This window comes from Haliotis cracherodii, unplaced genomic scaffold (assembly GCF_022045235.1).
Source record: "Haliotis cracherodii isolate W230 unplaced genomic scaffold, xgHalCrac1.p SCAF_4, whole genome shotgun sequence".
In the NCBI taxonomy this organism is placed as follows: Eukaryota; Metazoa; Mollusca; class Gastropoda; order Lepetellida; family Haliotidae; genus Haliotis; species Haliotis cracherodii.
The window spans coordinates 27,290,453-27,310,182 of NW_027266297.1; the positions used below are offsets into that span (position 1 = coordinate 27,290,453).

Consider the following 19,730-nt stretch of genomic DNA (forward strand, 5'->3'; position numbering starts at 1 on the left):
AATAACATACAGTGCAAAGCTTCCGGTCAAAGGTTTTATATTCATATCATTTCATTACATATTTATATATATATATATATACATATACAACTGGAACAATAGTCCAACAGTCCTATATGAAACTCTGGCCAAATCAATTTGTTTTCTTTCAAAATTAAGCTAGATGTGTTCAAGGTGATATTGTGGATATTCTTTATTGTGGCTTCTGTATTCTTGTTGCTGATCACACTTCAAGATGACTCATTATAAAGTCCACTTCATGTTTGGTTGCTGTGAGTGAGTGAGTGAGTGATTTATTGAAACCCACAAGAATGTTCTGACAAACAGATCAGGGTGTAAATGGGCTTCCAACTGACGATCATTGGGTTCTGGCATGCCTAAGGGACACAACTCTGCACAGTGAATTGTGGCATCAAAGTCAAGGGGCCACCTGTGTCCCCCAGTGTGAGGGACTGTTACTAGTTACCATGGATGTCTGATGCATCATCTCGTTGTCATGGCTACATGTACAATGAGATGGGCACATTTTATAACTCTGCTATTTTTGCTTGCATGTAGCTCCAGACAAAGATAGTAGCCTGTATGTAGGTCCAGACAACGATGGTAGCCTTTATGAAGGTCCAGACAAAGACGGTAGCCTTTATGTAGGTCCAGACAAAGACGGTAGCCTTTATGTAGGTCCAGACAAAGACGGTAGCCTTTATGTAGGTCCAGACAAAGACGGTAGCCTGTATGTAGGTCCAGACAAAGACGGTAGCCTTTATGTAGGTCCAGACAAAGACGGTAGCCTGTATGTAGGTCCAGACAAAGACGGTAGCCTGTATGTAGGTCCAGACAAAGACGGTAGCCTGTATGTAGGTCCAGACAAAGACGGTAGCCTGTATGTAGGTCCAGACAAAGATGGTAGCCTGTATGTAGGTCCAGACAAAAGATAGTTGTAACACAACTGCTCCTCCTTGTGTTCAGTCCGGGACTTTGATCATCTCTGTTTAATGCCACAGGCCTGGTGCTGTGTCACAATGTATCACTTAGTAACAGCGGTGACAGGAGTCTCAGAGAAGTGACTTGCTCATGTAGGGGCCTTCCAACTCGTAGCCGATCTTGCGGTAATAGTTCCTTGTACCAACACCTGTGGAAATCATGGGTTAATCATTAGTCTCGTTTAATATGATTAAATCAATTTTCATTATTGGACAGGCAACCTTGCATGTTTCAGAAGGAGACAAGAAGTAACCACTAATACAATTCGCGTAAAACGCCAGAGTGAGTGAGTGAGTGTAGTTTTAATCTGCTTTTAGCAATATTCTAGCAATATTACGTCGGGGGCTTCACACATTGTACCCATGTGGGGAATTGAACCAGGGTCTTCAGTGTAACGAGCCAATGCTTTAACCACAAGGCTACTCTACCACCCCTTGCCAGAATGAAAATCTAAAGATTATCATCTCACAGTCTTCAGAATTATTTTTATCTAGGCCTAGTCAAATTCTATCAAGCATTCTTAACTCGTAGTTTTCTGATTTGCCATTTTTGTCAACATTATTGATACTGAAATGTTTGTTTCCTCTTTTCCGTAGTCTTCTTGGTAGATTGCTTAGAAATTGTGTAAAACTAGGAACAAACATAACCTGACCATGTCTTATCCATAACAGAAGGACAACTGTGTGTGAGGACTGTAGTGGATATCGGGTAACAGACCTGAGATGACGGCCATCTTGTGGGAGCCATGTTCTTCACGAGCGATCCTCTCTGCCTCCTCCATCAACAGCATGCCAAAACCCTGAAGTAGAGTCAGTATTAGTCACATCATCATCATCATCATCATCATCATCATCATCAAAACCATCATCACCACCATCGTCGTCGTCATCATCATCGTCGTCGTCTTTTGTTCGTGAGAGTAGCATGAGTTTCTAGACAGTCAGACTACTTCTGCAACTGGCATGATACAGTGACTACTTCCAGTCTTTGTCTATACATAATGTCCGTATTCTTCAGGGATTATTATGCCTGAATACACATTCTACTCAAATACTAATGCACTTTGTTTTGTTGGAGGAACTTCTAGAATTGTCAAGATACCCCATTTTCATCCCTATACATGTACAAGGTATCCCAAGTTCAGGAAACTCTGCCACCTAAGTTAAAGAATGGCATCCTGTGTTCTAGGTAACTCAAGACCTGTCGCAACTCCCTGGAGACAGTACAACACAGAAATATTCCTGCTATATCTCAACAATAATTAAATCTTAGACAGAAAAACAGTGGTTGACATCATGAGCAATCTAACGTGTCTTCAAGCAATGACACGCAATCCACCAAGTCTCTTTAATCAACCCATTCAGATCAAGTCGGCTCTTACATCAGGCAAAAGAGAGCTGCTGGCCTATTCTAACCCAGGTCCTCGCTGGGTCTGTAAGGGAAGTACACACGCATACCAACCTGATGCTGAAACTTGGTGGGATCCCGCGCATTGACCGGAACAACGCTGCCGTACACGTGAAGCTCCCGCACAATGGAACAGCCGCCTTTCAACTCCGCACGGAACGTCTCCTCAGAACACTTGCGCAGCCGAAGTAGGCCAATGAGAATATCCTGTTCCGGGTCCTCGTATGACAGGAACGTCTCCCAGCCACCGTTGGCTACATAGTCTCGACGTATCAGCTCCGCCTGACAACCAGGTGCAACACATTTTAAGGCACATTGGGAGCATCAGCGAACTGGATTCAAATTATTCAAAATACACTTTGAGAGTTGATGAAAATTTCATATCGTTTATCAACTAGGAGTTGAAGACTCCCCTACTTACACACATGCAATGTCTCCATTTCGCCAATATTTACAATGTCTAGACCTAGGGCACAAGATCGTGGAGAATGGTGAATCTGGTGGATGAGAGAGTGTAGCCTGTAAACAATCAAGTCTGGACCATGCAAGTAAGTGACTGGAAATATGCGCAACAAACCATGCCAAAACATCTGCTAGAAAACCACAGTAAATTAGAGTAGGTTTTCACACTTTAATATCGCAAATATTCTACTAATATCTGTTTACGAGACTCAAGCTTCCAACAAGATATGAATACAACTTCTTTTTTGAATGTCACCATTTTCCATCACTTTACCAGCTGATTGGTCCCTCATGAATAACACCCCACAAGATTGTACTGCACTGAGGTGTAACATATATTAATTATATTAATAGTAATGTACTACTGCTGAGAACACCGTTCCATAAGAAGTTAATAAGGTAATTTAAGCTGAAACGGTAAACGATGCTAAACAATGAAAATTAAACAGTATAACAGTTTCTAGAACCAGCCAATGATTTCCAAAATCTCCCTGAAGTGGTCACATGTTGCATGCCCAGGCGGTCCTCCTCCTGACTATGTCTGACACTCACCTCATATGGCTTCACTTTGTGGTGTATCTCCTGTATGCCCACCTCCCTTGTGCGGACGTCCCGACACTGGGTGCCAAGGTCTTTCATCCGCGCCAGTGCCAACTCTCGGAGATTGCCATGTTCCACACCTGATGTGACTAGCGGCATGGGGATATCTCTGTGGGGTCAGGACAGTGACATGTTTGGGGCTCAACTCAATCATGTTTTCAACAGGACTCTATTCACTTTCATCAGTTGCTATTGCTTAACATATGAGACTTTATTCTTAATATTTAAACACAAGAGAGAGAGAGAGAGAGAGAGAGAGAGAGAGAGAGAGAGAGAGAGAGAGAGAGAGAGAGAGAGAGAGAGAGAGAGAGAGAGAGAGAGAGAGAGAGAGAGAGAGAGAGAGCTGCATCAAGTGGGCCACATCATTTTCTAGAGAGAGAGAGGGCTGTGAGGGATAGGGAGAGGGGGAGGGGGAGGGAGGGAGGGGGAGCAGTGAGGGGGAGAGAGAGAAGGAGAGAGAGTTGGCGAGTGATGGCTTCATGCCACTTTCAGCAATATTCTAGTAAGGTACACAATTAATGGACAATCGAACCCAGCCTTAAACGTGACAAGCCAATGTTTTAGCCACTTAAACTAGCATTGTGTTTTTCATACTATAAATCTCAACATTAATTCAAATGCCCAATTGGGGAATTCAGTACATTTTGTATAATTATTATATGCATAGTGATGACAGCATACCTCTGCACTCTGTACACTCTTGTCCAGGGTGGCACCAGGGCCAGGATCCTCGCAATCAGGTCAATAAGTACACTGGGGGGATAACTCTTGTATCGACCTGTCTTCCATAACTCGTACAGACCTGTGAAAAAACATTGAATGTTTTATCTTTGAGTTTTCCCTCCACATTAAAAAATGTACTTAACATATGTCATTGTCAGTTGATTATCCAGGGCCCTGAGTCAAATCATTCTCAAAGTACCTTTACATATTTTACATGATGCACTGGAATTCTATTTGTCCCATTGCCAAAAATGCCTGGACCATAGGTGTAACAATATAGTACAAATTGTGATACAATATCCCTATACAAAGGGGGCGATACAATTCGTATCCCAATACAGTACTTTTTTTTCTGAAGTTGATGTAGCCAGACACTGTGTCACTATAGTCAGACATACAGTCTCACCTGTGCCCCGAATAACAAGGGTGGGGTAAATCTTCAAACCATCTGGTCGAAATGCTGGATTTTCAAAGAACTCCTGAAACAAAATAAAAGCCACAACATGAATTATCACTCCCATTGATGTTGTGGTCATATCATGTTTTTTAACTATTTTTAAATACTATTTTCATGTTCCTATTTCTTTAAGTAGCATTTAGAAGCTGAAGAAAGAATCAAAAGTTTAAGTCTATCAGCCAATCCCGTCTGTATTATTGTTGTTGGTGTTATCATTGTTACTTGATTTGTTCGTAAGGCTACAAAAACTTACAGTCTTGGTTCTCAGGCACCGCCCACATCATCATATAGTTTGTCGCATGTTTTGTTGTTATTTATTTATTTGTTAAACAAAATAAAATAAATATTCTTTAAAAGAGTCCAACAGTAGTCAAATACTGTATTCCAGTATTTTACTTGTCACGGAATACAGTTATGTAGGGAAGCCATTTCCCAGGTTGATTGTACACAACTGTTTATTTTGTTGCACAACTGTTTATTTGCTTACATACTAATTTGAACAGCCTCCCCCACCCCCCAACCCCCACATAAAATAAAGACACTGTTCGTCTGCACTAAATTTTTAAAGCCGATTGCCTGAGAACCAATTCTTTCTGGGGGTTTTAAGCCTTATGTGCCCTTAAACGTACACATCAGTGTTTAATATATACACCTGCCCATTCTACTGTCCATGATGGGCTGTTTGATAATGACCTGATAATCAGGACTGGCAAATCTTTAACCAGACTGGCTTTTCATTAGACATGCCAGCCCTGATGTCTGGCTGCCACTTATCTGAATTTTAAACAAATGTATATTGCGTCAACTCACAATAAACTGTTCGATGTCCCTCTCCCACCCCACATTGGGGAGATCCGGCATCATGTGAACCACCACTTTAAACCCTGCGTCTTTTGACATCTGAAATGACTCGCACACCGCCCGCACTGTGTGACCTCTGGACAAGGAAAGGTCAAACAATAAGCAAAGAATGATTCTTACATTTTGGTAAGATTGAAATATGAAGTACAACCACTAAACCATAATTGCAATTTATCATTTAAGAAATAAACGATGAGTAGGAGTTGTTTATCATACCAACTGTCATATCTCTCCCGCTTTTGGATGCGATCATTTGGCCATGGCGTTTATCTCTTTATCCAGTTATATCTATAGGGAACAACTTGCTGGACACTCCCCTCTCAAAAATAATGTCGTCCAATATACATCATCAATTTGCGAGCAAAAGTTCGAATCTCCATACAATGTTTTGTCGTGAAATAAACCACACTTCATTCTTCATTGTTCTTTGCAAATTATTGCGTAGCTATTATATATTATTCAATCACCCAATTTATAACAAAGTACATAATCCCACATTGACATGACATTGCAATTAAGAAGCAGACTACAATCTTGTCTATGGCTTCTTCAGGAATCTATGACCCCTAAATAAGACTATCAGATAACAAGTGTAGAAAACCATCAAAACATCAAATGAGTATTCATACTCTTCATCTCTTCACACGTTGCCAAATTGTAATACATGAACAACTTAATCTGGTTGCTACATAGGCTTTTGAAAAAGACACTTTCACAAGCGAGTATGAAACACGATCCTGGCACTTTATCATCACTGTATATACCCAATAAATAGGCCTGAATGTTTCCCCCACCCTATATGAACTGTCAGTTCTTGTCCTTATGATGCACACATGGGCTGTGCTTAACTTCCTATGTACAATGTCTGGAACTGACTCCAGGACATCACTGAGTCTGCATCTTCTCACCTGTTTGTGTCCCGTGCCACATCTTCATACACGCTCTGGACACCAATCTCAAGCCTGGTGCACCCGTACTTTAACATATCACTGTAACATAGCATACAAGACATTACAAACATTCTGGTACCTGGGTTAGAAGAGATCACCAAGGCCCCGTTCCACAGACTAATCTTAGCGCTAAGGTGATCGTAACTCCCATACTTTGATATAAGCTTACGATACTCGTAGCAATATGATCGCTTAGAGGCAACTAAATCATGTGGTCACGCCAGTGACTTGGAAGTTGGCATGTCATCTGACCCAACTTTGTGGACATGAATCACTGGCTTATCTGGCCCAGATTCTGTTCTTGCTGCCATGTTAAGCTGGAACTTCACTGGTTGCGACATAAAACAACCAACAAACATAAAAATCCTATTTTCAAAATAATTAAAATAATTTAAAAGACAAAACTACACCTTCATCATGTAGTTTAGAAATGAAACATGTTGTTGCAGATATTTTGAGTAAGTGACTGAGTTGAGTGAATGTTGTTTTACGTGACAGTCTACAGTAGTCCCTCTACATTATGTGGAAAAGTGGCCTGTAAATAATCAAGTCTTGGCCAGGGAGACTAGTGGGTGACAGCAGGAGGTGAGGTGAAATGGGGTTAAATGTTCCATCCAAGAATATTGCACTTGTACAGCGACTTGCATGCACATGTGTGTGTGGCTGCTTGTACTAGTCCGGACACATGCCAATTTATAGTGCTAGCACACTGAGACACCATGCCGCAGTTTAACATGAATACCCCACTCAGACACAGTATACTGACTCCGAGTCAACCAGTCCTAGTTTTAGGTAGGGTCACAACAAGTACCATCTTTTAATGTCTTTTGGTATGACGCCAGTGGAGGTCAAACCTTGGACCTTCCGCTTTCCAGATGCTCTACCACTAGACCACCCAATCCTCATCAGTCATCTCTTAAAGATATGCATGGAGACAGGGGATCAATTCTGACCTTGACCTTGAATCCCAACTTCATCTTGACAATCGCATTCAACAATCTACACTGAAAGGATGCCATGGATATTTAGATATTTGATAACTTATTACAACTATTGGTAAGTACTGTGCAAGAATGTCATTTTCTATCCTTTCAAAAATTTCATACATACACACTGAGATCTTACTACGCTGATACAAATATTCTTAAAGATCAATGATTTATTTTTTTTAAATCATTTTAAAGTGTCCTTGTTAAGACAGTATCAGTGAATTATCAATGTTTAGGATCTGATGACAAATCTTACCTCAAGTGCTTCCTAAGGCAATAATCAGGTCTTGTTTCAATTGTGATACCAATACATTTTGTTTTGCTCTTCTCTGAGTATCTGCAAAATATGAGAAACTGTATTAAAAGCAATTTCATGCACGTCAAAGAGATGTATAATTTCCATCATGAAGATGAAGGGAGCTAACTCTGACAAGGTGGGAAGCATCAACACCATACAAAAAACAAATACAAAGTTACTGTTGTGTACCAGTATTTACAAGACATAAATATCATTGCTGCATGTATGAATGAGTAAAATCAATATTCACAGAAACATACAGAGATGGAGCCTGATAATAAATTCTTTCGTTTTTAACTTACTTGACAGCTTCATCCACAGAACTACTTGTATGGCCTGATAACGCATCATGGAGATTTCTGATAAAGTAGTCCCTGTATTCATCGGCAAGACACATGAAAGTCCCGCCCATCACAATGAACTCCACCTTGTCTACGCTGTGTCCTAGCTGCTTCAGCTATAAATAGAATAATCGGTTTACCATGGTTACCAGGAAGCAATGTTAGGTTCCAGCAAACATTCCTGCAATATCTTGTGTGTGTGTGTGTGTGTGTGTGTGTGTTGTTCAGTGTCACACACACCAATATTCCAGCCAAATGCTACAACTAATAGAGTTAGGTGTGTAAGTTGATTAACGCCTCACTCACCAATATTCCAGCTACATAATGGCCGCCTGTAATTTATGAAGTCTAAGTGAGTGAGTGAGTGAGTGAGTTGGGTTTAACACCGTTTCTAACAGTATTCCAGTCATATCACTTAATGTGTGAGGAAAGCCCAAAATGAGACCTATTCAACCCCGGACCTTAACGGGTCTAAAGATTTTGGTTGTAAATGCTTCAAGAACTGGAGTACCCAACAGCTCCCCCTGCCTTCGAATCGCAACACTGATGATACGTAACTGTTGCGTACAATCTTTAGACAGATTATAGTAAATCAGACAAAAGAACAAAAAAAACAGACATTGCAATAGGCATTGTGTGCTGTAGCTCACCTGCTCCACTCGGTGCCGGGTCTGGAGATATGGGTTGTATCGGGCTCGGATTGCTCTCATGGACGTCGGCTGAAACCACAGTAAGTCAAACTGAACATGTGCAAAGTGGACACAATTTATGGAAATCAACTCCTTTGATGTACTACTATAGTGACGTTTTGGTATCGATCCTTACACCGATAAAGAAGTTGGTATCTATAAATATTGTCTATTTTGTCAATTACCAGCTTCTAAGAAATGCCTCTCAAACAATGAACATGTGCATCCCATCAGCATCATGAACACCACAATATGTGATGTATTGTAACCTATATTTGCCAATACCATGGAGACTACAACTGTAGTGTTCTGCAGTTAGGAATAGTTCAGCTACATTAAGGCTTCTGTAAAAAACTAAATCTGGGCCAGACAAACCAGTGGTCGATATTATGAGTGAGCAGGAGACAAAGATGCCGCCAAGTCACCACGACTGCCCACCTAATTCAATCTGGCTGCCTGCTGTTGTTTGCCTATCGACGCACTCAGCATTCAGTGTGAGTGAGTGGGTTTGTTTTTTTGCTGCTTTTTAGCAATATTCAAGCAATATCATGGAGGGGGACACCAGAAATGGGCTTAACAGTTTGTACCCATGTCAGGAATCAACCTGGATCTTTGGCGTGACAAGTGAACGCTTTAACCACGAGGCTACCCGACCACCCCTCAGCATTCAGAAGTATGATAGTGGTCTGTACATAGTGGACCAGCAGAATCACTGATTGATATTACACCTACTCTAACATGGACACCTACTGGGAGACAAGCCTCTGGTTGCTGGGGACCTATTCTAACATGGACATCTACTGGGAGACTAGCCTCGTGTTGCTGGGGACCTATTCTAACATGGACATCTACTGGGAGACTAGCCTCGTGTTGCTGGGGACCTATTCTAACATGGACATCTACTGGGAGACTAGCCTCTGGTTGCTGGGGACCTATTCTAACATGGACATCTACTGGGAGACTAGCCTCATGTTGCTGGGGACCTATTCTAACATGGACATCTACTGGGAGACTAGCCTCTGGTTGCTGGGGACCTATTCTAACATGGACATCTACTGGGAAACTAGCCTCGTGTTCCTGGGGACCTATTCTAACATGGACACCTACTGGGAGACTAGCCTCTGGTTGCTGGGGACCTATTCTAACATGGACACCTACTGGGAGACAAGCCTCTGGTTGCTGGGGGCCTATTCTAACATGGACACCTACTGGGAGACTAGCATCTGGTTGCTGGGGGCCTATTCTAACATGGACACCTACTGGGAGACAAGCCTCTGGTTGCTGGGGACCTATTCTAACATGGACACCTACTGGGAGACTAGCCTCTGGTTGCTGGGGACCTATTCTAACATGGACACCTACTGGGAGACTAGCCTCTGGTTGCTGGGGACCTATTCTAACATGGACACATACTGGGAGACTAGCCTCTGGTTGCTGGGGACCTATTCTAACATGGACACCTACTGGGAGACAAGCATCTGGTTGCTGGGGACCTATTCTAACATGGATCCCAACTGGGAGACAAGCCTCTGGTTGCTGGGGACCTATTCTAACATGGACACCTACTGGGAGACTAGCCTCGTGTTGCTGGGGACCTATTCTAACATGGACACCTACTGGGAGACTAGACTCGTGTTGCTGGGGACCTATTCTAACATGGACACCTACTGGGAGACTAGCCTCGTGTTGCTGGGGACCTATTCTAACATGGACACCTACTGGGAGACTAGCCTCTGGTTGCTGGGGACCTATTCTAACATGGACACCTACTGGGAGACTAGCCTCTGGTTGCTGGGGACCTATTCTAACATGGATCCCGACTGGGAGACAAGCATCTGGTTGCTGGAGACCTATTCTAACATGGACATCTACTGGGAGACTAGCCTCTGGTTGCTGGGGGCCTATTCTAACATGGACACCTACTGGGAGACTAGACTCTGGTTGCTGGGAACCTATTCTAACATGGACACCTACTGGGAGACTAGCCTCTGTTTGCTGGGGGCCTATTCTAACATGGACATCTACTGGGAGACTAGCCTCTGGTTGCTGGGGACCTATTCTAACATGGACACCTACTGGGAGACAAGCCTCGTGTTGCTGGGGACCTATTCTAACATGGACACCTACTGGGAGACAAGCCTCTGGTTGCTGGGGGCCTATTTTAACATGGACACCTACTGGGAGACTAGCCTCTGGTTGCTGGGGACCTATTCTAACATGGACACATACTGGGAGACTAGCCTCTGGTTGCTGGGGACCTATTCTAACATGGACACATACTGGGAGACAAGCATCTGGTTGCTGGGGACCTATTCTAACATGGATCCCTACTGGGAGACTAGCATCTGGTTGCTGGGGACCTATTCTAACATGCTCACCTCATATCCTGTATATGACTGTGTGGAGTATTCAAAGTCTGAGTCCGGACCACCGGGACAGTACCTGAAAAAAACATCAGACAAAGTCCTTTATATAGGCTCTATATTCAACATAATAAACACCCTGCCGCAATAAGTGGTCCCACATTGTTTGAAAACAAAATGTTAAGTGTGTTTCATGAAGTTAACACAGAGAGATTACTTGTATTTTAATCCAGTATTCAGAAACTAGCTAAACCCAAAAGGAATAGGCAGTGTATAAAATGGCAAAAAAACAAGAATAGGCATGTTTCCAATTTCCTGACCCTTTTGCAGCATTGTCTGTATTTTTTGTGACTAGCAAAAATTGCCAGTCACTTAAAGTAAAAGCTACAAAAACAAACCTTGCCACGTTATTTTAGGACGGTCATAATGGAGGAAAGGCTCATAGGACTAATCCTCTTTGTTTTTGACAAGTGTCTAAGAAAATCAAGTTCCTCACCTAAAGTGATTGGTTATGGCTTTATGCCGCTTTTAGCAACATTCCAGAAATATCAAGGAAGGGGACACCAGAAATTGTAAATATTACATTAAATTGCATATTTATAAACTTATCCAAATTCACACTATGCATGCTGAAAACTTTGTTCAAGCACATTTTCACACAAGGATGGAAAGAAGAAGGAAGACATGCAGAGTGTGAGATAGGAAAAGTATTAAATTTGTGCTTTACACATTGTACCCATGTGGAGAATCGAACCCAGGTCTTCGGAGTGATGAGCGAACGATTTAACCACAAGGCTACCCCACCACCCCTCATCTATAAGTGAGAGGCTAACTAAATGTACTGCAGCTTGTGACTTACACACAGATGTTCCCTGTCATGGCGATGTGAGGGCAGCGGTGAGGTTTACACATCACAGCAACCACAGCAATCTACAACAGCAATATGTCTCTCCATCACAATATGCTTGTCGTAAGAGGCGACTGACGGGATCGGGTGGCCAGGCTCACTAACTTGGTTGATACAGGTCTTTGTATCCCAATTGCAGGGATCGATGCACATGATGTCAATCACTGGATTGTCTGGTCCAGACTTGATTATTTACAGACCGCCGTCATATAGCTGGAATAATGCTGAGTGCGGCATTCAACAACAAATAAACAAACAAACTTTATCACAAAGAAGTAGTGCTGCAATGGTTACCGTTATCATGATTCATGACATATCTCAATGGTAGTAAGTTTGGAATACCAACATGAAGCTTGACACTTGAAGTGAGCCACGACGATATGAAATACATGTATAATATGCAATCTTCCATGTGACCCGGCTGCTAGAAAGCAGAACGACGATATGAAATACATGTATAATATGCAATCTTCCATGTGACCCGGCTGCTAGAAAGCAGAACGACGATATGAAATACATGTATAATATGCAATCTTCCATGTGACCCGGCTGCTAGAAAGCAGAACGACGATATGAAATACATGTATAATATGCAATCTTCCATGTGACCCGGCTGCTAGAAAGCAGAACGACGATATGAAATACATGTATAATATGCAATCTTCCATGTGACCCGGCTGCTAGAAAGCAGAACGACGATATGAAATACATGTATAATATGCAATCTTCCATGTGACCCGGCTGCTAGAAAGCAGAACGACGATATGAAATACATGTATAATATGCAATCTTCCATGTGACCCGGCTGCTAGAAAGCAGAACGACGATATGAAATACATGTATAATATGCAATCTTCCATGTGACCCGGCTGCTAGAAAGCAGAACGACGATATGAAATACATGTATAATATGCAATCTTCCATGTGACCCGGCTGCTAGAAAGCAGAACGACGATATGAAATACATGTATAATATGCAATCTTCCATGTGACCCGGCTGCTAGAAAGCAGAACGACGATATGAAATACATGTATAATATGCAATCTTCCATGTGACCCGGCTGCTAGAAAGCAGAACGACAATATGAAATACATGTATAATATGCAATCTTCCATGTGACCCAGCTGCTAGAAAGCAGAACGACAATATGAAATACATGTATAAATGCAATATTCCATGTGACCCAGCTGCTAGAAAGCAGAACGACAATATGAAATACATGTATAAATGCAATATTCCATGTGACCCGGCTGCTAGAAAGCAGAACAACGATATGAAATACATGTATAGATGCAATCTTCCATGTGACCCGGCTGCTAGAAAGCAGAACGACGATATGAAATACATGTATAGATGCAATCTTCCATGGTGACCAGCTGCTAGAAAGCAGAACGACGATATGAAATACATGTATAGATGCAATCTTCCATGGTGACCAGCTGCTAGAAAGCAGAACGACGATATGAAATACATGTATAAAATGCAATCTTCCATGGTGACCAGCTGCTAGAAAGCAGAACGACGATATGAAATACATGTATAAATGCAATCTTCCATGTGACCCGGCTGCTAGAAAGCAGAGCAACGATATGAAATACATGTATAAAATGCAATCTTCCATGTTGACCAGCTGCTAGAAAGCAGAACAACGATATGAAATACATGTATAAAATGCAATCTTCCATGGTGACCAGCTGCTAGAAAGCAGAAAGACGATATGAAATACATGTATAAAATGCAATCTTCCATGGTGACCAGCTGCTAGAAAGCAGAAAGACGATATGAAATACATGTATAAAATGCAATATTCCATGGTGACTCAGCTGCTACAAAGCAGAAAGACGATATGAAATACATGTATAAAATGCAATCTTCCATGGTGACCAGCTGCTAGAAAGCAGAAAGACGATATGAAATACATGTATAAAATGCAATCTTCCATGGTGACCAGCTGCTAGAAAGCAGAAAGACGATATGAAATACATGTATAAAATGCAATATTCCATGGTGACTCAGCTGCTACAAAGCAGAAAGACGATATGAAATACATGTATAAAATGCAATCTTCCATGGTGACCAGCTGCTAGAAAGCAGAAAGACGATATGAAATACATGTATAAATGCAATCTTCCATGTTGACCAGCTGCTAGAAAGCAGAACAACGATATGAAATACATGTATAAAATGCAATCTTCCATGGTGACCAGCTGCTAGAAAGCAGAAAGACGATATGAAATACATGTATAAAATGCAATCTTCCATGGTGACCAGCTGCTAGAAAGCAGAAAGACGATATGAAATACATGTATAAAATGCAATATTCCATGGTGACTCAGCTGCTACAAAGCAGAAAGACGATATGAAATACATGTATAAAATGCAATCTTCCATGGTGACCAGCTGCTAGAAAGCAGAAAGACGATATGAAATACATGTATAAAATGCAATATTCCATGGTGACTCAGCTGCTACAAAGCAGAAAGACGATATGAAATACATGTATAAAATGCAATCTTCCATGGTGACCAGCTGCTAGAAAGCAGAAAGACGATATGAAATACATGTATAAAATGCAATATTCCATGGTGACTCAGCTGCTACAAAGCAGAAAGACGATATGAAATACATGTATAAAATGCAATCTTCCATGGTGACCCAGCTGCTACAAAGCAGAACAATTGTGTGCTACTTACACCACTGGCTGTTCTGACTGGCTTCGCCTTCAGTTTGGGTAACAGAACCTGCAACAATATGGACATGATAGACACAAAAGGATAAATTGTTGGGTTTAAAGTTTGTTCAAAATCATAGTGCGTGTGTCTGTTCGTACTAGTCCGGACTTATGTTGGTGTTTTTAGTGCTACCCTACTAAGATACCATGACGCAGTTTAACATGGATCTCCCACCCAGGCAGTGTATACTCTCAGACAACTAGTCCTTGTTTTTTATCATCCAAAACTGTCTCCCACAGGAGATATCGCTTGGATGAGATCAAGCGATATCTACACTGTAGATATCGCTGCAATGAAATTACATTACAATGCTTTGCAGACCATTGTGACATCACTGGTTACCATGACGTCACAATCAAATGACATCACTAATGGCTCTGCTACTGAAGCTGTTAGCAGTACTTTTTACACTGAAGACACTGCTAATTATTGTCTACAAATTGAAAAAGTTGGAAGAATGATGTTGGATGATAAATAAAATCTCACCCGAGTGTCTTTTGATATCAAATATATCAACACTCGTTGATAAAAGTGGCAAAAATCCTCGGCAAGCTTCGGAATTTTTCCACTTTTATCAACCCGTGTTGATATATAAGATATCAAAAGACACTCGGGTGAGATTCTCTATATCCCCATAATAACAAGCGGCAGGCAGGGTAATAACATGTACCATCTTTTAACGTCTTCTGGTATGACGCGGCCGGGGATCGGACCACCAACCTTCTACTCTACAGGCAAATGCTCTATCCATTAGACCACAAAGGGGGTCCTACACCTATGGTTTAGGTAGGATTTTAAAGGCAAAGTTAGAATCGTCTAATGCCCCTTAAAATGGTACTATATTTCAACAACAAAAATTCAAAGTTGTGACCAATGATACTTGATACAATATCTTAGCCAGCTATGATACAATGAATGTACCTGCTAATGCATGTTTATCCAGTAACAACCAACTTACTTTCTTATGTTGATGTGGCACTGCAGCAATGATGTCAACAAGGCGTGGCTGACTCGATAATCCATACTTGCTGGAGATCTGGGTCTTCACTCTGAGGAAATACCATTACACAACATAGTGTACAGAGAATTATGATGATCAAGTCACATAAAGAGAATGATCCTGATCTGGCCATAGAAACAGGAAGAAAACATATCAAGCTAGACAAAAGACAGACTATGCCATCTTCACAAACATATAAAAATACCAATTTCTCCATTTGTTCAAATCATGTCAAAATATGTATATAAAATACAAAGCCTATCTATGTACACATTCAATGCCAAGTTATACAGAAATGCAAATCTGAAACAACATGCTATCCTATCCTATCCTGGGATACAACTTGGCACAAGCCCCTTAACCAAGTCAGTTTGTCTGATGTTAAGATTTCCTGAGAACTAGACAAATTTTCAGGCAATTTATATAGGCCCCTTATATATTTCTCAAAACAAGTTACTGATCACCGGATTCAGGTGATCCTTAACATTGTTTTTTGTAGTATATGTTATCAGGCTTGTCAATGGTTTAGGTTAATTTCCATCCCTGCTTACGACCTTACTGATGAAGACCTTTTTACCAGCTTTTAGATATATATATATATATATTGTCTGGATCTTCTGACAGTTTTTCTTCTGTTTTTTGTAGTATATGTTATCAGGCTTGTCAATGGTTTAGGTTAATTTCCATCCCTGCTTACGACCTTACTGATGAAGACCTTTTTACCAGCTTTTAGATATATATATATATATATTGTCTGGATCTTCTGACAGAGGTTCTACCTCTAAATTAATCTACAAATGATTAACACATGCAACAGCCATAGTTCATATTTGTTATATATTTTGGAAATTTTACATGATTTGTTTGTTCGTTGTTTAACGCCCCACTCAGCAATATTCCAGCTATATGCGGCGGTCTGTAAATAATCGAGTCTGGATCAGACAATCCAGTGATTGACATCATGAGCATCGATCCACACAAAATTTTACATGTATAGCCTCTAAAACATCCAATGACATACCAACATTATTTCTGCTTAAAATGATAAAGGCCAGTTTTTACCAAAAACAATTCATGACATCAAATCATCGTGACATACTTGTTCAGATTGATATCTCTGCCCTCTTGATGAGCTTTGATCAGCTGATTGACAATCTCTGTGACCGTCATCACCATCAGCTCCTCACGGGAAACATCCGGCACTGCAACCATGACAACAGAAAGATGTACATTGTGCCTTTCATGTTCGTCAGGGGTGTGAAAATTGAAACATTGTTTACTTAATTACTTAAATGCTGGTATTTGTGACCCTGCATGGTGACACACCCATATGGGAAATCAGACCCAGGTCTTCGGTGTGACAAACAAACGCTTTAACTACTAGGCTACCCCAACCCCCTATGAGTATGCACTCATGCGCCATCATTCTCACTAGGTATTTCAATATACACAACGTTTTCTGGAGCACTTTCATACAGTACAGTGTTCCTAATCTCACACCAGAAAGACATATTTTAAGCCTTCATTAGAACACTTACCGTATTCGACGTAATAAGCGCCCATGGCGATATTTGCTAATATATTGGCTAGTGAACAATCCCAATTAGCACTCCTTCCGACTAATCAATGTACACAAGACTTATTTATTCCTGTATAATACGCACTCGTGTGTTATATGCATTCTTAAATATGGGCATTTAAATTCTGGATAAATGTATCTGTCGTATATAAACATTTCAGTGTGTCAGCATAAACCACGAAATGTATCTTTCAACTCTCTTTTTTCCACCAAAATAATATTCTAATAACAGCCCCCAATTTCTAATTTTGAGAGCGCCCTGGGCGCTTATTACGTCGAATACGGTATCTGTTTCATTAAAATTCCATTGGTAAACAGTGGTTCTAATCATACACATCATTTTCGCGGATGTGTGTTTCTTTTTCTTTTTTAGAAAACATGGAAAAGTAAAATCTCAGGGAAATCTCCATGAACATGTTAAAGGGAAACAACACTCCAAGTTTGCAAGTATTGAAATATGGATGGGCTTTTTCTTTGTGGATTCAATAATTGCCTATTATGAATATAATTTTGACTGGTATGACTTGTGTTCAGCTCTATTCTTGTTGCGCTGCGCAAAGCGACACCTATCGGAGGTGTGAAGGAGAAACCATATATAACAATGGTATACAATGAATTATGAGTTGCAGCCAAACCGACATGTGTTTTTGTTGTTGATTAACATGATTAGTGCATACACAACTTTAAAGGGTGAAGCTATTAATCAACATATATTATGTACAATAACAAACAAGTGATAACAACCTTGGTCATTAAAAAAAGTGAAATTTGAGATAAATTATCACTGGTCCAGTTAGTTGGGTTGCTGACACTATTTGATATCTGATGATTATGAAGGCTAATTAAAACGGTGCAAACTAAACAACTGAGAGTTGGAGTGATGTTTCCCTTTAATCTGAACCACAGTTAATTATGTACCCTCAAATGATCTCCCTCAACAGGTATCATGGCAGATATGTGCTTAGCTAACCGAGAGCCATGATGGTGTCCAATAGTCAAGACAGGATGGTTATATATAAACACATTAAGAACAACAAATGTTCAAGTGGTAAGAGAAATACAGTACATAGATTATGATTTACTAGCGTTGTGGTAATAACCTTGCATTGACCATGTTGGACAGTCATACATTTAATAGTCACTTAATGATCATTGGTCTATTATTGTCTACATGCATGTCCAATCCTAAATATTCCAGAATTATTGTTTAATGACCCAATTTTAAGGAACCTGTCGTCTACATGCATGTTCAATCCTTAATATTCCAGAATTATTGTTTAATGACCCAACGGAACCTGTCGTCTACATGCATGTTCAATCCTAAATATTCCAGAATTATTGTTTAATGACCCAAGGAAGCAGTCTTGAGTTATGTGGACACAAGAGAAAGTAGTAAGCTAGAATATCTACAATTAAATCAATAATCAATCTTAAAAGTTCATTCAGCAACAAATTCTGCACACGCAATCATTACCACATAACTACAGTGTCTGCAGCTGTCATGAATGTTTAGCCTGCCTAACCTGGCAGTGGCATCCAATTTAAAACCACAGAATTCTCCTATAGCCGTATACTCTATTTGATATGAATTAAGAGCTGAAATACTTGCCTTTCTTTCTATTCTTCACCATGATAACGTTGATTTTCAACCTCTACACACACCATCAACAACAGCTAGATAGTTGCAACTACCTTGCGTGTACACATGTTCAACGACCTTCACCTTAAATCATAACATAAAGCTACACAAATTAGTTTCGAATATAACGAAAATATTTTGCGACATAACGTGAGACAGCATCCCATTAAGACATAAAACCAAAAATAAAGTTTCCATTTGACTATTTATATTCATGGAATGCAAACGTAAGAAACTATAACGATCGCAAATGATGTCAACGGGTACCTGATTTGGAAGACCGAATACTTCCGGGTCAAAGGAGACTCTCTTACGTTCATGACTTGGGACAAATGACTCAACAGCTGGCTAAGATTTGACAGGGGTGACATTTGAGGTCGATATGGAACATTTTTAAGCACCACATCACCACCATGTATTGTTTACAGTGGTTAATACCTGTCCTTCTTATCCCGAAGCCGCTAAACCCGGCTTTTATCTACAACCATGCAATGTTTATTGTTTTGTATTTGACAAGTTTCTTTCTGGTGAGGAAACCCTGCACGATATGCAGCATCGTGTTCCTGGCAGCGGTGTCCCTCATCTGCTACAACTGTGTCGGCAACTGCATCTTGTGGCGGTGTGCTGACGACGAGTGCGACGGGGCAGAATGTCGGGACTGATTGAAGTGAATTCCTGAGAATATTCCCGTGGGGAAATTGATTGTGCGGTGTATGTTAGTGAGCCATCTTGAACACATGGTCATGTACTG

The 19,730-nt window shown here is 40.7% G+C and overlaps 1 protein-coding gene across 2 annotated transcripts; it reads right to left on the reverse strand.

The window, feature by feature from the left end:
- Positions 1 to 28: 28 nt before the first annotated feature.
- On the reverse strand, positions 29 to 19,052 carry LOC139479769 (elongator complex protein 3). 2 transcript variants are annotated; one of them, XM_071262625.1, is made up of 17 exons: positions 18,950 to 19,052; positions 16,861 to 16,963; positions 15,720 to 15,810; positions 14,723 to 14,770; positions 11,981 to 12,051; positions 11,137 to 11,200; positions 8,720 to 8,788; positions 8,031 to 8,185; positions 7,687 to 7,767; positions 6,400 to 6,480; positions 5,441 to 5,567; positions 4,580 to 4,652; positions 4,132 to 4,252; positions 3,403 to 3,559; positions 2,443 to 2,670; positions 1,699 to 1,780; positions 29 to 1,129 (listed from the first exon to the last, which is right to left on the reverse strand). In XM_071262625.1, exons 1-17 carry the CDS (start codon positions 18,969 to 18,971, stop codon positions 1,053 to 1,055), a joined length of 1,650 nt encoding a protein of 549 aa, XP_071118726.1. In that variant the 5' UTR covers positions 18,972 to 19,052; the 3' UTR covers positions 29 to 1,052. The 2 variants fall into 2 exon arrangements, with proteins under 2 accessions (XP_071118726.1, XP_071118727.1); XM_071262626.1 differs by lacking the exon at positions 14,723 to 14,770.
- Between the last annotated feature and the right edge of the window lie 678 nt (positions 19,053 to 19,730).